Source organism: Nycticebus coucang, chromosome 6 (assembly GCF_027406575.1).
Source record: "Nycticebus coucang isolate mNycCou1 chromosome 6, mNycCou1.pri, whole genome shotgun sequence".
Taxonomy (NCBI): Eukaryota; Metazoa; Chordata; class Mammalia; order Primates; family Lorisidae; genus Nycticebus; species Nycticebus coucang.
This window is the reverse complement of record NC_069785.1, coordinates 43,771,494-43,791,238: the sequence shown is the minus strand read 5'-3', so window position 1 is coordinate 43,791,238 and position 19,745 is coordinate 43,771,494. Positions and strand designations below refer to the sequence as shown.

General features: G+C 38.8%; 1 protein-coding gene across 19 annotated transcripts in view; it reads right to left on the bottom strand.

The window, feature by feature from the left end:
• The window catches only part of MGA (MAX dimerization protein MGA), a 151,266-nt gene that overhangs the window by 25,815 nt on the left and 105,706 nt on the right, over nucleotides 1–19,745 (bottom strand). For 7 of the 19 annotated variants that reach the window (XM_053593505.1, XM_053593492.1, XM_053593495.1 and 4 more), the window contains 8 exons: nucleotides 17,159–17,385; nucleotides 15,258–15,440; nucleotides 14,489–14,561; nucleotides 12,345–12,862; nucleotides 9,558–9,855; nucleotides 6,867–7,493; nucleotides 1,715–2,005; nucleotides 6–1,519 (listed from right to left, as the gene is read on the bottom strand). In XM_053593505.1, the coding sequence (XP_053449480.1) occupies nucleotides 6–1,519; nucleotides 1,715–2,005; nucleotides 6,867–7,493; nucleotides 9,558–9,855; nucleotides 12,345–12,862; nucleotides 14,489–14,561; nucleotides 15,258–15,440; nucleotides 17,159–17,385 (3,731 nt within the window). Of the gene's footprint in view, nucleotides 1–5; nucleotides 1,520–1,714; nucleotides 2,006–6,721; nucleotides 7,494–9,557; nucleotides 9,856–12,344; nucleotides 12,863–14,488; nucleotides 14,562–15,257; nucleotides 15,441–17,158; nucleotides 17,386–19,745 lie in introns of those variants that run through there. The other 12 variants (XM_053593496.1, XM_053593504.1, XM_053593497.1 and 9 more) reach the window with 12 other exon arrangements.

The following is a 19,745-nucleotide window of genomic DNA, read 5'->3' as shown; positions in this document are numbered from 1 at the left end:
CTCACCACCTTTTCTATATCATCAACCTCCTCACTCTGGTAGTCAGAAACAACATCCACAATTTCATCGATCGAATCATCGGTTTTTTCATTCTCATCTTCTTCGTCATCCTCTTCCAAATCCAAAACAGTGAAATTAGTACTGCTTCTCCCATCCTTCTTCTCTTGCTTTAGCTTTATCTGTTCTCCTGATAGTAGTAAATGACCCTGAAAACGTCCACTACCTCTGCTGCCTTTTGTAGCTCTTCTAGGAACAATGGAGAAGACTGGAGGATTAGAAATCTTACTCCAAGAATCACATTCTGTTTTTAAAACTCTGGCATTCTCAGTAGTTATACTTTTCCCCAGTAAGTCAGAGATGCCTGGTTCTTGCTGAAACACATCAAAATTTTCTTGACATGTCTTTGTTTCTTTTATTAACTGCTCATCTGCCTCTTTCTTACAATCCTGTGAAGTTCTAACACATTTCCGAGTCAAGGGGCCCTTCAGATGTTTTCTCCATCTCTCCCTAATACCATCCTTCTCCAGAGAGTCTCCACGTCCCTTGCCCTTGGCCTCAGACTGTGAATTAGATTGCTGCTCCACAACTTTGCTCCCTGAAGATTCGAGTTTATATCTTTCTTTAGAAATGACTGGAGATTCATTTGATTTTTCCTCTGTATTATCTAATCCTTTTTGCTGTTCCACCTTCACATCACCAAATTTCTGAAACTGTACTTTACTTGCATTTTGGACTGTCTTATTACTGGCCTTTTCGGAAATGGTTCTAACTTCTATAACAGTTCGTTTTTCCTTAGGACTGTTACGATCCCTAGTCTCAAATTCTTCATTACCATCTTTGTAGTTTTCACTTGTATGGGACCCAGTGAGATAGGAGCACACAGCAGGTTGGACAGCTGCAGGAACATCTTCTGCAAGGGATTCTTCATCCAAATAATCACCCCCATCTTCCAAGGAATCATTCAGGGTTTCTCCTGAAGCAAGATCTCCTGAGTTCTGGTTTACTGTATTAGCCTTAGGATCTACACTTTCTCCTGAATGCAGAGTCTTTTTAATTTCTTGCTCTATTTTTATAGAGTTTGTTTCATCTTTCTGATCTGCACTCTGGGATTCTCTCTTCATCTGAAGGGAAGCAACATGTTGAAGAATGGAGCTAGGAACAGGCTTTTGTCCTGGGAGCTGCAACAAAGCAAAACTACCAGACTGGAGAGGAATAAGACTGGCTGTACCAACAGGCTGTCCTCCTGAGCTGTAAGTTATTTTGGTTTCAGAACCTGTTTTACTTGCAAAGCTTTGTGGCTCAGGAGGAGAAATCCTCAGGGTCAACGTGCCAGCCTGAGATACAAAACTAGGTCCAGAGGAAAGCAATGATGGTGCCTGAGTGATAACATTCACGGCTGGAGAAGAACCAACAGCCTGAATTACAGGATTCATGACAGAGAAAGCAGAGGATGATGTGGAAGATGGTGGAGTCTCAGAAGGTTTAGAAGGAGCCGGTAACCGGATTCCCATCACAGACCCTGGTTTAAAAAAAAAAAAAAAAGAAAAATTTTTGTATCACCTCTGCCAATATTAAGATTTCTAAGATAATACTTTTTATTTTGTACAGGTGACTACAAAAGACTAAGAAAAGCAATCCCGGTATTATTAACATACCATATGATCAACTGATTCAACAAAAGAAAAATTCATCAGGAATTTCTACAATTTTATACCTGGGTTCCGAAACATGACAGGCTGTAAGTTGGGCTGGGTATTTGAGCCTCGAATCTGATGCAATGGTAGAAGCTGGACAATCTGCCCATTAGGATGCCTAAATAGGTTCATTCCACTTGGACTCCTAACAGGCTGCAAGACCATCCGATGTCCCTGAAGTTGTGTGTTTGGGACAGGTCTAAGAGTAGGCGGGCCCTGCTGCACTGGAATTAGTAACAATCGAGGTCCAGGACGTTTCACTGTGTTTGCAGAGACCTGTGAAGTGGCCACTGGAATATGAGGGGCATTTTCTGAAAAACAGAAAATGGAAACCTAGTATCAAAATTCCCGTTTTAACACATGTAAAAAAACCTGTTAAGATATGAGATCTATGCTGTAACTTCTAAGTTGAATTATAAAGTTGGTAAAATCCTATGTCTCTATAATGCACTATTTATGACTGATAACCATTTATTTTAATACCAAGTAATTAGCCAGACAGTGTGAAACTTTACATTTAGAATAGTAAAAAAGAAAGCAACAACTGTCAACAGATGCAGCTATGGAGATAATGCTTTTACCTAAGGTAAAAACATGGGTTAAGACTCTAAATCTGGACTCTTGTCAAAGTTAAAGGGATCATTCATGATAAAATTCTCTTCTTCAAGTTAAAAATTAAGGTTGGCAATTTTTACTAGACTTAGGACTGAGTTTTATAGCTTATACTCAAGGAAGATAATAAAGTCAAAGACCAAAAGGCTTCTTGGTTTTTTAAATTAAAATTACTAACAAATGGCTTGGCACCTGTAGCTCAAGCGGCCAAGGGCACCAGCCACATACACCAGAGCTGGTAAGTTCGAATCCAGCCCAGGCCTGCCAAACAACAATGACAACTACAACCAAAAAATAGCTGGATGCTGTGGCAGGTGCCTATGGTCCTACCTACTCAGGAGGCTGAGGCAAGAGAATTGCTTAAGCCCAGGAATTGGAGGTTGCTATGAGCTGTGATGCCATGGCACTCTACCCAGGGTGACAGCTTGAGTCTCTGTCTCAAAAAATAAAAATAAAAAATAGGGCGGCGCCTGTGGCTCAGTGGGTAGGGCACCCGCCCCATCTACCGAGTGTGGCAGTTTCAAACCCGGCCCTGGCCAAACTGCAGCAAAAAATAGCCAAGCATTGTGGCGGGTGCCTGTGATCCCAGCTACTTGGGAGGCTGAGGCAAGAGAATCGCCTAAGCCAGGAGTTGGTGGTTGCTGTGAGCTGTGTGACACCACGGCACTCTACTGAGAGCGATAAAAGTGAGATTCTGTCTCTACAAAAAAATTTTAAAAATTTACAAAATAAAATTACTAATGGTGCATCTTACAAGGGTACATCTGAAATTTACTAGGTGTAGAATATAAATGTCTTAACACAATGACTAGGAAAATGTCGCGAAAGCTATGTTCACCAGTTTGATGAAAACATTTCAAATTGTATACAAAACCAGCACATCATACCCCATGATTGCATTAATGTACACAGCTATGATTTAATTGAAAAGAAAACAAACAAGCAAAGCTTAAAGATTTGTGGAAATTATTTTTCAAAAGGAAATAAATACATCCTCCCCAAAATGGAATGAAATTAAGAAACATCAAAGCAGCAAGGAAATAAAGCCTAGTTAGGAAAAGGCAAAAAGATAGTTTTAAAACAAATTGAAAAAAGGAGAAATTTACAACAAAAGATGTGAATTCAGGGAGACTTCAAGCCATTAACATTCGGAACCCAAGATGCACTTTAAGGACTGGAAGAGATATTTAGAAATACTAAAGACAAGGGAAAAATAGTATGAGTACTCTAGATAGATTTTTGTTTGGATCACATGGATTAAAAAGTAGAAATAATGATAATTATAAGCACAAATGAAGCTAGTCAACATTACCATTCAAATTAGTGAACTTATTTAACATCGTTAATAAAACATATGGTGGCAGCTCATACCTATAAACCTAGCATTCTGGGAGGCTGAGGCAGGAGATCACTTGAGCTCAAGAGTTCAAGACTAGCCTGAGCAAGAGTGAGACCCTGTCTCTACTAAAAATAGAAAATTATCCAGGCATTGTGGTGGGTATTGTAGTCCAGCTACTTGAAAACCTAAGAGAGAACAGGAATTTGAGGCTGCTGTGAGCTAGATGGAGGCCATGGCACTTTAGCCTGGGCATTAGAGCAAGACACTATCTAAAATATAAACAGGTAATAAAATAAATAAAATTTAAAAACTAAAATTAAAAAACCTTTAAAGTTTGCCACTAAAAAGAAACAACAAAAATCAACAAACCAAACAAGAATTTGAGCTTAATGTGACTTCCTCACAGGCATTCTGCCTATAAAATATATCAAATTTCTAAAAGTCATGCACATGATATTAAGAGGACATAGGCTCATGATATTAAGAAGACACAGACAGTTATACAGAAAATCCTGGACTACTCTTAAAAATGAAATAAAACACAAAAGACCAAACTGTTCATGAAAATAGTATTATGTAATTTAAACAAAAAACTCTTATGTGAATTAAGAAACATATTTTACTGAACTTTTCAAATTAAGTTTTAGAAAGCAACTCAAAACCCCATCCTACAATTCAAAGAATGAAAACAATCTTTAACATAAACTCTAAATAGAGGGAAGAGGAAGAACGGGGAAGTCGAGTGAAAAAGTCACAAATTACTAAGTATCCAAACTGGGACTCTCTTTATGAACAGAAGTCAAAATTACACATACTTCAGCTTGGCACTCGTAGCACAGTGGTCATGATGCCAGCCATACACCAAAACTGGGTTTGAACCCAATTTGGGCCAGCTAAACAACAATGACAACTGCAACAAAAAAAATAGCCGGGCATATGGCTGGCGCCTGTAGTCCCAGCTACTTGGAAGGCTGAGGCAAGAGAATCACGTAAGCCCAAGAGTTTGAGGTTGCTGTGAACTGTAACACCATAGCACTCTATTGGGGGCGACATAGTGAGACTCTGTCTCAATAAAAAAAAAAAAAGCACATACTTGCTCAGAAGTAGCAGCTGAGTCACCTCTTCTTATAAAAGAAATATAAGAATGTTTGATAATATTACTATTTTTTCAAGTGGCATTATAGAAGATAGGTACTAGTCTTTGCTATTAAGTCTTTAACATTACTCCAGTATTTCCTAGCTTTCTCATTAATAGAAAGAGAACAAGCTGTATGCTCAGAACATAAAATACCTAATGAGAATTTAAAAGTATACTTCAGTATTATTGCTTCCAGTATATTTATTTATGAGGTTAACTTCTATTATGGTAAATAATGCTGGCTTTCAATTAATGTCTTTCAAAAATATGTTTAAGTAAAACAGTAGTTGATTTTAAATAAAAATTTTAAAGAAATGACAGTACAGGGGGCGGCGCCTGTGGCTCAGTCGGTAAGGCGCCAGCCCCATATGCCGAGGGTGGCGGGTTCAAGCCCGGCCCCGGCTAAACTGCAACCAAAAAATAGCTGGGCGTTGTGGCGGGCGCCTGTAGTCCCAGCTACTCGGGAGGCTGAGGCAAGAGAATTGCTTAAGCCCAGGAGTTGGAGGTTGCTGTGAGCTGTGTGATGCCACAGCACTCTACCGAGGGCCATAAAGTGAGACTCTGTCTCTACAAAAAAAAAAAGAAATGACAGTACAGGCCAGGCAGGGTAGCTGTAATCCTAGCACTTTGGGAGGCCAAGCAAGAAGGATTGCTTGAGCCCAGGAGTTCAAGACCAGCCTGAGCAAGAATAGGAAATCATCATCTCTACAGCAAAACAAACAAACAAACAAACAAATCAGTTACTCAGGAGGCTGAGGCAAGAGAAACACCAGAGCCCAGGAGTTTGAAGTTGCAGTGTGCTATGATGACACCACGGCACTCTAGTTCAGGTCTATACACATATACACCGGTACAGATGGGACTCACAGCAAAATATATGCTGAATAACTGAAGTCCGAGAAACAATGCAACTACCAAAAAACACCTACATTATAGTTTCATGATAGAATTAAGAGTAAAAACATTAGAATTCATATAGCTTGGAAGACATGATTTATTAAAATAAGACAAACATAAACCTTGAGGGTTTACAGGACATTAAGGCAACTTCACCAATAATGACCTCACGTCTAAAAGTATCGTAAACTAATCATCTTTTATAGGCTTCTTTATGGGAAGAAGCAGAAGACAAACAAATTTTTGTGTTTTTTAAATATTTTTTTAATTTTACAATTTTATTTCATTTCATTTTTATTAATTTATTTATTTTACAGTTTTGGCCGGGGCCGGGCTTGAACCCGCCACCCTCGGTATATGGGGCCTGCACCCTACTCCTTGAGCCACAGGTGCCGCCCCGACAAACAAATTTAATATTATGATTCACTTTTCCCCTCAACAGAATTCCAATTATTTCAAATTCCCTTAACCTATTAAGCCAACAAGAGAAAGTATTAACTAAAAATTGATAAAAATATTAGAGTCCTAAAAAAATGTGCTTTCTTATATCTACTTCAATCAGTTCATATCTAATAATAGGTACCATTTCATAAATAATTTTTACTATATAAGAAAGGCTAGAATAAGCAAGAGTATATTTTAATCTTCAGCAAGACAGAGAAAATGTCCTCCATTTGGCTATTGCAGCACAGGAAGAAGCCCTCTCATTGTTTAAAAAAAACACCCCACTCCAAAATAAGAAACACCTTCATGTGGAGATTCCCTCCTCACAGACACCCCTGCTCTAAGCACACGGCAGGTTGTAGTTCCTCCTATGCCTATCTTAATGGCTATTCTAACAGTTCACAGATCCATCTGCATTATTTCAGTATCCTTCAGCCAGCATTTTCATTTTATCGAGTGTCTTTAATATCTCCAGAGGCAATCTCCAGCCCTATTAAACCATAAATTCAAAGCTATTCATACTCTTAAAAGTATAAGGTATTGTTTGTTTTAATATTCTAGATACAAAACTGCATAGATTTTCAGTGATTTGTCCTAACCCTGTATTAATCATGGGAATATGTATACCATGTTATACCAGAAATACCTACCCTGTTATCCTGATGTACCTATTATCCTAACATAATCACAAAGTTACATCAATACCTGTTCAGTAAAGCAGCTAGTAACATCTAGGCCTTACCTGGTCTCTGGCTCACGGGTGGACTCCCATTAATTCCCGAGAGTATAATAGGAACAGAGCCCAGAGATGAAGTTGGTGTGGTCACCATGGAGGAAGAAGATGCAGCTGTAGTCACCACGACTATGGAAGTGGAGGCAGTGGAAGCAACAGGAAGAGTTATGGTTGGAGGAGATGCTACCAAAGACTTAGGAAAAGCAACTGAAGCCACAGGGGTAGTTATCCCAGTGGTTTTGGTAAGGTTCACAGTGGCTGTAGACTGGGTAGATGTTACAGGGGCACTGGTATTAGTTTCAGAGACCTCAACAACCCCTGAAGTGGTGGCACCAGAAGAATAAGTAGTTTCTTTAGTTTCCACGTCAGAAATAGCAGTCATAGGTGTCACAGCAGTAACATTTTCTAAAAACACTTGAGGGGTGGTAGTGACAGCAGCAGTCACAGGGCTGCACACCTGAACTGGTTCAGAAGAAACCATAGGTGTGACGACCATTACTGGAGAAGGTCTGATACTGAACTTCTGTGGCCCTGTCAGGGGTTGGGGTGTGCTAACTCCAGGTATCTTCTGCTGCAAGGCTCCAACTTTACTCATCACAAACTGTGTGAACACACCACCAGGAGAGGGTCGAGCCGCTGCAAATAAAAATTTGCAGGTCAAAAATCTTCAGTTCTCATATTTTATCCTCTTAGTGACTGTGCTTATCAACATTAATTGTGCACCACTGGGTTAATTTTGTACAGGTACTACCTACCTGCATTGTTTGTGCCAATTTCCACCCACAGAAATCAAACACTTCCCTCAACCCAAAATAAACTCTAAAAATTTTAAAAAGGGATTAAAACTGGGTGTTCCTACTAAAATTCTTTGATTATGCAGTATATTTATATTGTCAGGACACTAAAAAGATAATACAGCAACAAACAACTTCATCACCTAAAACAAATCAAAGTAGTAAGAAGGACAGGATTTCCCCCCCAATTCTTATTCTAAAACATGTTTCCTTCCTTTCATTCTTCTGGCCCTAGTACATCTACCTCTTTACAGCTGTCTTATTATGAGACAGTTACGTATTGCATATTCCTAAAATATATAAACATACTTTTCAAAGGACAGCAGGATAGGGCTGCTTTAAAAAAAATCAAAATTGGGCGGCCCCTGTGGCTCAAGGAGTAGGGCGCCGGTCCCATATGCCGGAGGTGGCGGGTTCAAACCCAGCCCTGGCCAAAAACCACAAAAAAAAAAAAAAAAAAAAAAAAATCAAAATTAGGCTGGGTGCCTGTGGTTCAAGTGGCTAAGGCGCCAGCCACACACACCTGAGCTGGCGGGTTCAAATCCAGCCTGGGCCCCCCAAACAACGACAGCTGCAATCAAAAAAACAGCCGGGTGTTGTGGCGGGCGCCTGTAGTCCCAGCTACTTGGGAGGCGGAGGCAGGAGACTCGCTTGAGCCCAGGACTTGGAGGTTGCTGTGAGCTGTGATGCCACAGCACTCTACCCAGGGCAACAGCTTGAGGCTCTGTCTCAAAAAAAAAAAAAAAAATCAAAATTAAAGGTGCTTTTTAGGGCGGCACCTGTGGCTCAGTCGGTAGGGCGCCGGCCCCATATACTGAGGGTGGCGGGTTCAAACCCGGCCCCGGGCAAACTGCAACCAAAAAATAGCCAGGCATTGTGGTGGGCGCCTGTAGTCCCAGCTACTCAGGAGGCTGAGGCAAGAGAATCGCTTAAGCCCAGGAGTTGGACAAACTGCAACCAAAAAATAGCCGGGCGTTGTGGCGGGCGCCTGTAGTCCCAGCTACTCGGGAGGCTGAGGCAAGAGAATTGCTTAAGCCCAGGAGTTGGAGGTTGCTGTGAGCTGTGTGAGGCCACGGCACTCTACCGAGGGCCATAAAGTGAGACTCTGTCTCCACAAAAAAAAAAAAAATAAATAAAGGTGCTTTTTAAAAGAGTTAAAAATAGGTTCTTTTTCAGGCATACAACCTCTATCCTCTATCCTCACACAACTCTAGCATTCAGCAATTGATTTCATTTTCCTATAAGAAGAATACATAATTGACAATTTTATTAAGCATTTCTAAATAGATTTGAAATAAGAATTCAATAAACCAACTGTAGATACTCTCAATACTGAAACACAAATGATTCACGAAGGTAATTTATTACACACTTTAGTATTAAAGTGTTAAGCAAAAGAAAGAGGTCTTTGTTCCCAAACAGGGATAAATGGAACAAAACAATATTTCCAAAATTATGTTTACAAAAGCCTTCTACTTTAAGCCTATACTGACTGACTCCACTAGCTTGCACTAACTCCTTGATTTCTTAAGTCTGAGGATACACATGATCAGTGCCAAAACACCAGTCCTCACAGGAAAAATAGTACAACAAAAAAAACCTTTTAAAATGTCTTCCCTTTTAACAAACAAAATTAAAAACTTAAGTCTTTCCTATAATAATAAGACCAGTCTAAAAACCTTGAAAATAACTATAGAACTACTCAATTCATCTAGTTCGATTTACCTAGTATTATAGGTTATCAGAACAGTTACCAAAAAGAAAAGAAAAAGATACAGGCCAGAAAGACATAAAAATAATGTCAAATTATGTATTCCTCTTTAACTTTTACAACTTCCATACCTATATCCACTAGCCCAGCAGCAAATCACAGGCCTTGCCAAATCATACCTACATTTCAACTTACCAATTGGCCTTTTTGCTGGAACAAATGCCTTCAGGTTCTTCCCAGGACGATTTGTTGCAGTGCCGGAGGAGGATACCATTTTGGAATTGGATGTTGAAGGCAACAGGGTACGTGGTTTCCTGGATGCAGCCACCTTGGCATTGGATGCTACCTTGGAGATGACAGTACTGAGGGTTGAGAGGTCCAGGACTGAGGGTCGCAACCTGCCTGTGATATATGCAGCTAGCCTATTGGCTGGATGCAATGCCCCCATCTGTCCCAATAGCAACTTAGCCTGCGGGTAACTCTTACCATTAACCTGAAACAAGTGGCAAAGAGAAATTCTGTAAAGATTAAATTCTCTTGCTAACTCCTCTCCCTTGACAGGGGTTTCATTTTTACAAGGTTTTATAAATCTATTTTTCAGATTTAAAAGGGAAAAAGAAGTAGACTTCTCCCCTTCAGGATAATCTGAGTAATCAGGTGGTGAAAAAAGCTATCATCTGATATTCTAAACTGATCTCATCTCCTTCATTTTATAGTTTAGAAACAGAGAATCTAAGAAATTCATCCTTATAAATCCTAGATATATAAAAAACAGTCAAATCTAAACAACTGGACTGATCCAATTGTTTTACTTGTTATTAAGCACTTCTGATTAAACTATTACCAATCATCAGCAAAAATGAATCACTGTGTTCCACAGAAACCCTCTTTTGACAAGGCCAGAGGGGCATAATGAAGCCCTCATACAGGGGTCCTTTCAAGTATCCTTTGTATTTGAAAAATAATATAGTGAATCTACTTGAAGTTATTAAGAAAACCACTGTTACAATAACCTAAGCCACAAAGTTATCTCTGTTTTCAGTTTTCAAAAGGCTCAACTTTGAAGTTATTGTTTTCATCTCTCGGATAAAACATGGGCTCATATTAAATGCTGGCAAATAGCTCACTCAAATTCTAGATATAACTAAACTGTCAGAAGAAAGCGAACCAACAAATGAGGTAAAGATTTTCTCTGCTACTAGAATTGATTAGACTACCTATCTTGGGTAGTAGCATAGCTTTTTTTATTTAAAAAACAAACAAACAAAAAACTCTCCCAAGGTTCTTACCCATGTTCTCTAGGTCATATGGTTGACTAACTCTAGAAAAAAATAACATTTTCTATGTTTCCTTTTCATAAGTTAAAAGTGGGAGGAGGAAAAAAAAGTAAAAATGGCAGGAGGAGATGGAGTAATAGGAAACTGGTGAGGATAACAGCTATAGTAAGCTACTCCATCTTCAAAGACACAAAACCAAATTATTCTTTGCTACTTAAGTTGTGATTATTTCCAAAGAGATCAAAAGTATCTATGCCTTGGATTTTGTAAAAAGGATGTGATCTGGGCGCCTGTGGCTCAGTGAGTAGGGCGCCAGCCCCATATGCTGAGGGTGGCGGGTTCAAACCCAGCCCCGGCCAAACTGCAACCAAAAAATAAGCCGGGCGTTGTGGCAGGCGCCTGTAGTCCCAGCTGCTCGGGAGGCTGAGGCAAGAGAATCGCGTAAGCCCAAGAGTTAAGAGGTTGCTGTGAGCCGTGTGATGCCACGGCACTCTACCCGAGGGCAGTACAGTGAGACTCTGTCTCTACAAAAAAAAAAAAAAAAAGGATGTGATCTTTCCCCCTGAAAGTAAAATTTACTATAGCTCTTTTAGTCTACACAGAAACTAGGTCAAATACCTGTATGTGTTCCCTTGGGCCTGCTCTGAAGACTACTCATCAGCTTTCCCAAATCTACATTACAGGTGCCTGACTGCTTATGCAGTTACATTCTACGGTGGCTTTGTCAGTTCTAAGCAGAAGAGAATACAAAATTTCTATGCTTATATTTTAGGGAGTCTAAATCTCACCAAAAATATCTTAGGCAAGTCTCTGCTTTCAAAGTCTCAATCAATAAATATAATAAAGAAAAAACACTGTTTTCCTCATCATTTAAGAAATGCCAACAGAAACAATTACATAGTACCAGTAAGAGCAAACTTAAAATGTCTTACTTTCCTTATTGACTTGGAAGCAATATAATAAAAGTCAAATAATCTTGTCAATAATCAGACACTTCTCATTCACCACTCTGATAAAAAAGTTCACTTAATGTCACTGAGCAAGAGAAAATCTTTTTGACTATATGACTTACATTTTAATTCAAACCTTCTCTTTTCAAATTTTCTAGATGCCAGTGTAATTTTACAAATATAATCTGCCTGTTATTAAACAGCAAGGATAAAGATGTTTTTCCTATATAATGATTACACTGGCAAAAGCCCTATGAATCAAATGAAGGAAAAAATTTCATGTACTATTTGAATAACATCTTACTAAATTAAAAATTTCCCAAGTTTCCAAACACATATTGCCTACCTTACAGTCAATTTCATCTTCCCCTCACCTCTAACATTCTCATGGTTTTGTTTTAAAAGCTGTCTGCCAATAATAAATTCCAAGAACTAGACAGAATCTCTGACTATCCTTGTTTAGTTGCTGAAGTATCACTACTGCTCAGGTAATAAAGTTTAAGAAGAAAAACTTTCTGGGATGGCAAAAAAGAAAATTATAAACTAAATACAAGGCTCTATATTTCTGTCTGTAAATTTGTCAAAAATTCACTCTAGGTATGTATCTAACATAGGCCTATTAGAAAAAGATAGTAATATTGTCACCCAGTTCCCAGGAAATGTAAAGATAAATAAGACCCATAAAGGGTTCAGAAAAATAACGATGTTACCTAAGTATAAAAAGGTGCTATACCCAGATTAAAGGTAATTCTCACCTGGATAAGTCCAGATGTACTTGAACTGGGTTTACGTTTATAGGCCACAAGCTTCCCTGCAGGAGAAAGCCCTGCATAAAAAGGTAGGCCTTTGCCTCCATGTAATCTCTCCCTCACTGAATCCAGAGCATCTGTCTGCACAGGAGAGACATCATCCATTTTCCCAGGGGACAATGGACCATCAGGAGTCTCTGATCCAGATTTCTCAGCCATATCATCTTGGTCTTGACATGATGGCATAGAGATTTTCACACGAGAAGAATAAACAGGAGGGTTCTTCTCACCCCGGCTCTTTCGCTGAGAAGCCAACTCAATGATGAAGCTGCCCACCTTAAGTGATTGTGGCATGTTGCTATTGATGTGCTGGGATAAGATGCTCAAAATCTTGTTTCGATCCTCCTCCCAGTTGCAGTCTGAGATGATCTCTATCAGTTTGGTGGGACCACCAGGTGACCTCTGATGCATATAAGAGGCAGAAGAGGATTCCCCTTCATTGCAGGAAGACTTCCAGCTCTTTTCTGATTTAAAAAAAAAAAAAAAAAAAAAGGTGAGAGATATTTCTGCAACATACCATTTTGTATACAAAGAAATTTGAATAGTTTCTCATTGTCCAATTCCTCAGTACTTTCAGAAGTAACCTAATACATAAGATTACCACCCTACTGCTTGGGCTCTCTCTCTATAGGGAGTCCTCCCAAGAGCTTACAAAAAAAGCATGACCTATACCTTTGCAAAGCTTAATTGGTATAGGTTACTATTTTGCAAGCCATATAGGCAACAGAAAGATACCTTCAAGATGCTTTGAAACATCATTGCTAAAGAACTGCAAGGGAGACACTGTTCCGATTTTTCTTTAAGCACATTCTACCTCTAGTTTTTCTTTCTTTCTTTTTCAGACAGAGTTTCACTATGTCACCCTCAGTAGAGTGCGGTAGTGTCACTGCTCCATCAACCTCAAACTCTTAGGCTCAAGCGATTCTCTTGCCTCAGCCTCCCAAGTAGCTGGGATCACAGGCGCCCGCCACAACACTCAGCTATTCTCTTGTTGCAGTTGTCATTGTTTAGCTGGCCTGGGCCAGGCTCAAACCCGCCATATTTGGTGCATGTGGCTGGCGCCGCAATCACTGTGCTAAGGGCGCTGAGGCTCTACCTCTAGTTTCTAATGCAAAGACTTCTGAATTACCTGTGCCTCTAAATGTAACTGTTCCATTGCAACACTGCACAGATCACTCAACTCTCCAATGTGTTTCCACCGACAACAACATGCTAACTAGATATACTACTTAGTAGACAACTAGATTTCTACAGCAGAGCTTCCCAACCAATGTGACTATTACAGGTATATCAAAGACACAGGCCCCTGTCACCCTCCCAAGGTGCTCATGCTCTCAGGCAAGTTGTCTCTATCCCAGCAGCTTCCTCAACTTACCTTAGTGTGCTATAGAAACATTTTTGTCTATGTACCATGACATTTTTTAAAAAGTTAGGAAGAAGCACTGTTTAAGTGTCTGAAGTCTTAAAACGCACAACTAAAACTGATTAACTTCTTGGTCACTAATCATAATTCTTATAGTAGCCTCTGGTAGATAAACCAGTGATATTACTTCATTTCTACCTCTGTATCTTCTCAATGGTGGCAGCTACAAAATACCTGAAGAAAAATTTCTTTCTATTTATTTTTTTTTGAGACAAGAGTTTCAAGCTGTTACCCTGGGTAGAGTGCCCTGGCATCCATAGCTCACAGCAACCTCCAACTCTTAGGCTCAAGTGATTCTCTTGCCTCAGTTTTTCTATTTTTAGTAGAGATGGGGGGGGGGTTTATAGGCGTGAGCTATTTCAACAGCTAAGGATGCCAATATCGCTCAAGTCTGGAAAGAAGTGAAAAAAACAAAATTCACTGACCTCATCCTAAACGTTTCTTGCAACAATATAGCCTATAGACATGAATGAATGTTCTTTTATGTTTGAGAGCAGGAGTGTTAATACAGAGCAAATAATAGGAAAAGACTTTTACATAATGTATTTTTGTCAAAAGCTAGAAATAGGGTAGGAAGACATTCTAAATTGGTGATTTGTGTTCCCCCTTTATAATCCAGGCCTTATATAATTACTATCAGATGGTAAGATCTAGTTTTTATTCTGACCTTGTGATTTATCAGAATCGTCCTCCAAGTCACAGGTGAGTTGTTTTAAAGGCTGCTGTTCAGAATCAGGTTCCTAAAGAAGGAAAAACATAGACATATTTTGATTCAACATATATTTAATATTGAAAAAAAAAACAGGACACAAATATGAAATCTCTTATAGAAGCTGAAATCAGCAAGATAATTAAAATGTCAACAGCTTCACTTCTGAACAAATCATTACTATCATAAAAACCACAGGAGGCTGAGACAGGAGATCACTGGAGCCCAGGAGTTTGAGGCTGCAGTGAGCTATGATCATGTCACTGCACTCACAAAAGCAAGTAATCTTGCCCTCTGAAGTCTTTGATAGTGACGGAATCATCAAGAAAATAATTTACATTGTACTTTATAGTGTATAGTGTATAAGGGAAAAATATTTACTATTTAATGGGACAGGCTTCAGATGTTTAGAAAATTCATGAATGTGGAAAGATGCTCTAATGACAGGTAAATAAATAATTCAATTAAAACCAGAAATGTTTAAAGTTAAAAAAAATTACTCTAGGGTTGGAAAAATTAAGTCTTTATAACCTTAAGGAAAAGATCACTAAATAAGGTACACAGAGAAATAACTGATACACAATTCATGTAAGCCTTCTCTGCCCCATAACAAGTAGAGCAGATTCATTATTCTGATACTAAAATTCTAATTATTCTGACCATAATAGAAATTCTAATACCAAGAATGGAAACTGGAAGTTAAAAAGAAATTATACAAGTAATTCACCTTTTCAGTACAGTTCTGAGGACTAGAATGACATGAGCTCTGCTGTTGAAATGATGGAGAGGGGGAGGGGGAGGGGGAGGGTTGTCTCTGTTCCTCTTTTTTTCGTTCATATACTCGAACTCGGGCACAAGTCATCATACTTTCAAAGTACAAGTAGACCGGATCTTTGTCCTCTTCCCGAATCTGTAAGTTTCATACAATAAAACATTCCATACAATGGGGAAAAAAGTCTCCTAGACTCCAAAAGAAAAAGGATGCTCAATCTTTGTTTCTATTACAACAGTTGAAAATTTTAATGCAAACTTTAAAATAAAATACAAGTACATTTCATATGTGCCGAATCTTGGGGCACTCCAAAAGGATCTTTCTTTATTACGAAATTTCAGATCCTGGAAGAACAATGCATCTCAAATTATCTGTGGTAAAGAATGCATTTGTTAATTGTCAGTCCCATCATACACTGGTATGTTACAATAAAATAAATACAATACAATACAATAAACTATTATAAAAACAAGACATGTAAAATGCAAGTCCAGGAATTTTACTCTGTTCAACCAGGTATAAAGGTTCTAAATATTTACTCTTTCTATACAGTTGACCCTAGAACAACACAAGTTTGACCTGCATGGGTCTACGTATACATGGAGTTTCTTCTATCTCTGCCCACCTATGAGACAGTTAAGACTAACCCCTACTCTTCCTCCTCAACATGAAGACAATGAGAATGAAGACCTTTAAGGTAATTCACCTGCACTTTAACAAAGAGTATATAGATTATCTCCTCCTTAATGACTTTTTTTTTTTTTTTTTTTTTTTGAGACAGTCTCACTCTGTTACCAAGACTAGAGTGCCATGGCCATCAGCCTATCCCACAGCAACCTCAAACCCCTGGGTTTAGGCAATCCTCCAGCCTCAATCTCCCCAGTAGCTGGGCACCCACCAGAATGCTCAGGTAATTTTTTCTATTTTTAGTAGAGACAGGGTCTCGCTCTTGCTCAGGCTGGCCTCAGACTTCTGAGCCTCAGCCTCCTATAGAGCTAGGATTACAGGTGTTAGTCACTGCACTTGGCCCTTATGATTAAGAACATTTTTTCTCTCTACCTTACTTACAGCACGCAATAAATACACAAAAATACGTTACTCAACTGATTTTTATCTGTAGGCTTCCACTCAATAGCAGGGTAGGAATTAAGTTTTGGGGAAGTCAAAAGTTGTGAATTTTCTACCATACAAGGAAATCAGTGCTCCTAACCCCCACATTGTTCAAGGGTCAACTGTACTTCTATCATCATAGACCAGTAACAAAATAGATTAGCACTGCTACAGAGACTACACTTAGCAGCACTGTACTAGAGTATTTTTCTTCAATTTAAATGGACTGGGAAGACAAATGGATTTGATGATCAGAACTGCTTAAGCTATTAATACAACAGAACAATCAGCTCTTATTAAGTTTATTTAGTCTTCACATAGTCATGTTATTATGAACTTTACTCCTGTTAACATACACAAAAAATTGTGTTTTTAAAAGCTTTTCCTTAATGTTATTCTACAAATAATATGCATAACATACTTCAATTACTTCATATTCTATATATACCACAGGAGTATCAGTAACTCTTACAGACTTTTTGCAAGTAATGCAAAATAGCCCATATTTCTATGATCTTCTTTAAGACAGACTTGGCTATCTTTAAAAATTACTACTATTCATCTTTACTTTTATGACATTTTAAAAGTGCCAGCAACTAAAATGATTAAAACAGAAAGAAAGATGTCTTACAGATACATTACCTGAAAGCAAAATGACTCAAATTACAAACAAAAATCTGGGTGAAATGCATGATCTTTATAAATAACTTTTATAACTTGCAATAAAAGACGGAACTCCAGCTTACCACAGGATTAGGTTTGGGAGTATACGCCCGTGCAGGTTTAATTCCAGTGAGCAGTTTGCCCTTCATGGTAGTAGATAAAACTTCTGGCTGAGGCAACAACAATGGTTTCATAGGTTCAATGACAGAAGGTGTTGGGATATAAACTGGCTCTGGATCTACTTCACCTTCTACTTTTACCCATAACGGGTAATGTCGTACAGGCTGTTCAGGCTCTGTTTCACATATAGCTTAAAAAAAGGATAAGATTTAGCAATAAAGATCAACACTAAGGCATTGCCAAAACAAAATACACTCCTTCACAAAAGGCACTAACTCACTAAAATAATCAAGTAGATGCCCCCCAAATGTTTAATTGTCCTCACATTTCTTAATGTCCTCATCCCTTAACCAAATATTCATTTAATATCTACTATCGACCAGATACTGTTTTAGGCACTAGACTGAATATAGCTATGAGTAAAACTAAGTTTTTCCCCTCAGAATTTAAAATCCAATAGGGAAAAAAACTAATAAATATATAACATCAAATAACAATAAGCTATGTAGAAAAATATAGTATGGGATAGAGAGTTAAAAGGGCAAGGTTATTATATTTAGCAAGGTCCAGAAGGCCTTACTGAAAAGATAATCATTTTTTGGTGGCACCTGTAGCTCAGTGGGTAGTGTGCTGGCCATATACACTAAGGCTGGAGGGTTCAAACCCAGCCCCAGACACCTAAAGAACAATGACAACTACAAAAAAAAAAAAATAGCTGGGCATTGTGACAGGCACCTGTAGTCCTAGCTACTTGGGAGGCTGAGAGAAGAGAATCACTTAAGCCCAAGAGTTTGAGGTTGCTGTGAGCTGTGACCCCACAGCACTCCAAGGGTGACATAGTGAAACTCTGTCTTAAAGAAAAAGAAAACCATTTTTAACCATACTTTATTTTATACATAGTTACTGAATCTTATTCAACAGCCTAAAGTAGTTAATATAATGTTTTAATTCCAACGGTCCTTCAGTTAAGGTATTACCCCTATTTTACAGAAGCTGAGTGAAGTTAAGGGAAGTTCAACTAGTAAGAGGCAGAACCAGACTTAAACCCAGTCAATCTGGCTTGAGAGACAAAACTGTCACTGTTGCATTCTAATCATAAATGGTAAGTGCTTAAGGGAAAAAACAAAGCAAGAAGAAAAATAAATAGCAGTTGTATGAGTATATATCCTGAGATGATATCCTGAGATGAGGGCTGCATTTTTTAGAAGAGAAGCCAAAGAGGCTCTCACAATGAGGTGGTATTTAGAGGTTTACACATTTTGTAATAAACTTTATTGTGCAGTATTATTTTAAACACACATTAATTCCATAAAAATAAAAGTGCCTTGGGGACAAGAACTGACTTTTTATAATCATCTTTTCCTGTGGCTCAGTGGGTAGGACACTGGTCCCATATACCGAGGGTGGCAGGTTCGAACCCAGCCCTGGCCAGACTGCAACAAAAAAATAGCCAGGCGTTGTGGCAGGTGCCTGTAGTCCCAGCTGCTCGGGAGACTGAGGCAAGAGAATCGCCTAAGCCCAGGAGTTGCAGGTTGCTGTGAGCTGTGATGCTACAGCACTCTACTGAGGGCAATAAAGTGAAACTCTGTCTCTAAAAAAGGAAAAGGTAAAGTGAGAGAGCTTAGTAGAGGTGAAGATTTAAGTTACTGCAGAGAAGGTAGATAAAAGCTGGGAATTTTATTAAGCTTTTTCAAAGGAAGAAAAGTCTGCAGTAGAGTCAATTGGAAAAAAGTGATTTGAAGATTTATGCCAGATCTGTTAAGTCTTGGTGAAATGTAACTCAAAGTTATCTATTGTAAATACTCTTTAAGTTGTCAGTTTCTGCCTCTCATCTTAGTTGAGCTTGTGTTTACTGTGAGCTGTGTGAAGAAACCACAGCACTCTACTGAGAGAGATAAAGTGAGACTCTTGTCTCTACAAAAAAAAAATCAAAATAAATCATCTTTCCTGGCTGGGAGCAATGGCTCACACCTCTAATTCTAGCACTCTGGAAGGCGGAGGCAGGTGGATTGCTTGAGCTCATGAGTTTGACACAACCCTGAATAAGACAGCAAGACCCCACCTCTACTAAAAATAGCAAAATCAGCCGGGTGTTGGAGCAGGCAGACATCTATTGTTCCAGCTACCAGGGACACTAAGGCAAGAGGATCTCCTCCAAGCCCAAGAGTTTGAGGTTGCTATGAGCTATAATGAGCTATGACGCCATAGCACTCTGCCTAGGGCAATGGAGTAAGACTCTGCTTCAAAAAACAGTAACAAAAACTCTCCTCAGAAACTAAGCCTCCATAAACTAAGCACTGTATTTAAGTAAAAGTTCCTTTCATCTTTTCCCTTTGAAATAATATCTACAAAATACAGCACCTAGAGGGCAGGAATGCTTAAGATACCAAAAATGACCATTTGTATTTCTCTTACTCCCTCATAAAGAATCAAAGACAACGCTAAAGTTTCAAGTGTAATAAATGGGAAATGGAACCCAGGGGAAATGGAACCCATGAAAATGAACAGAGTCCAAACAAGGGCAAGACTAATCACTCCATTTAATATAAA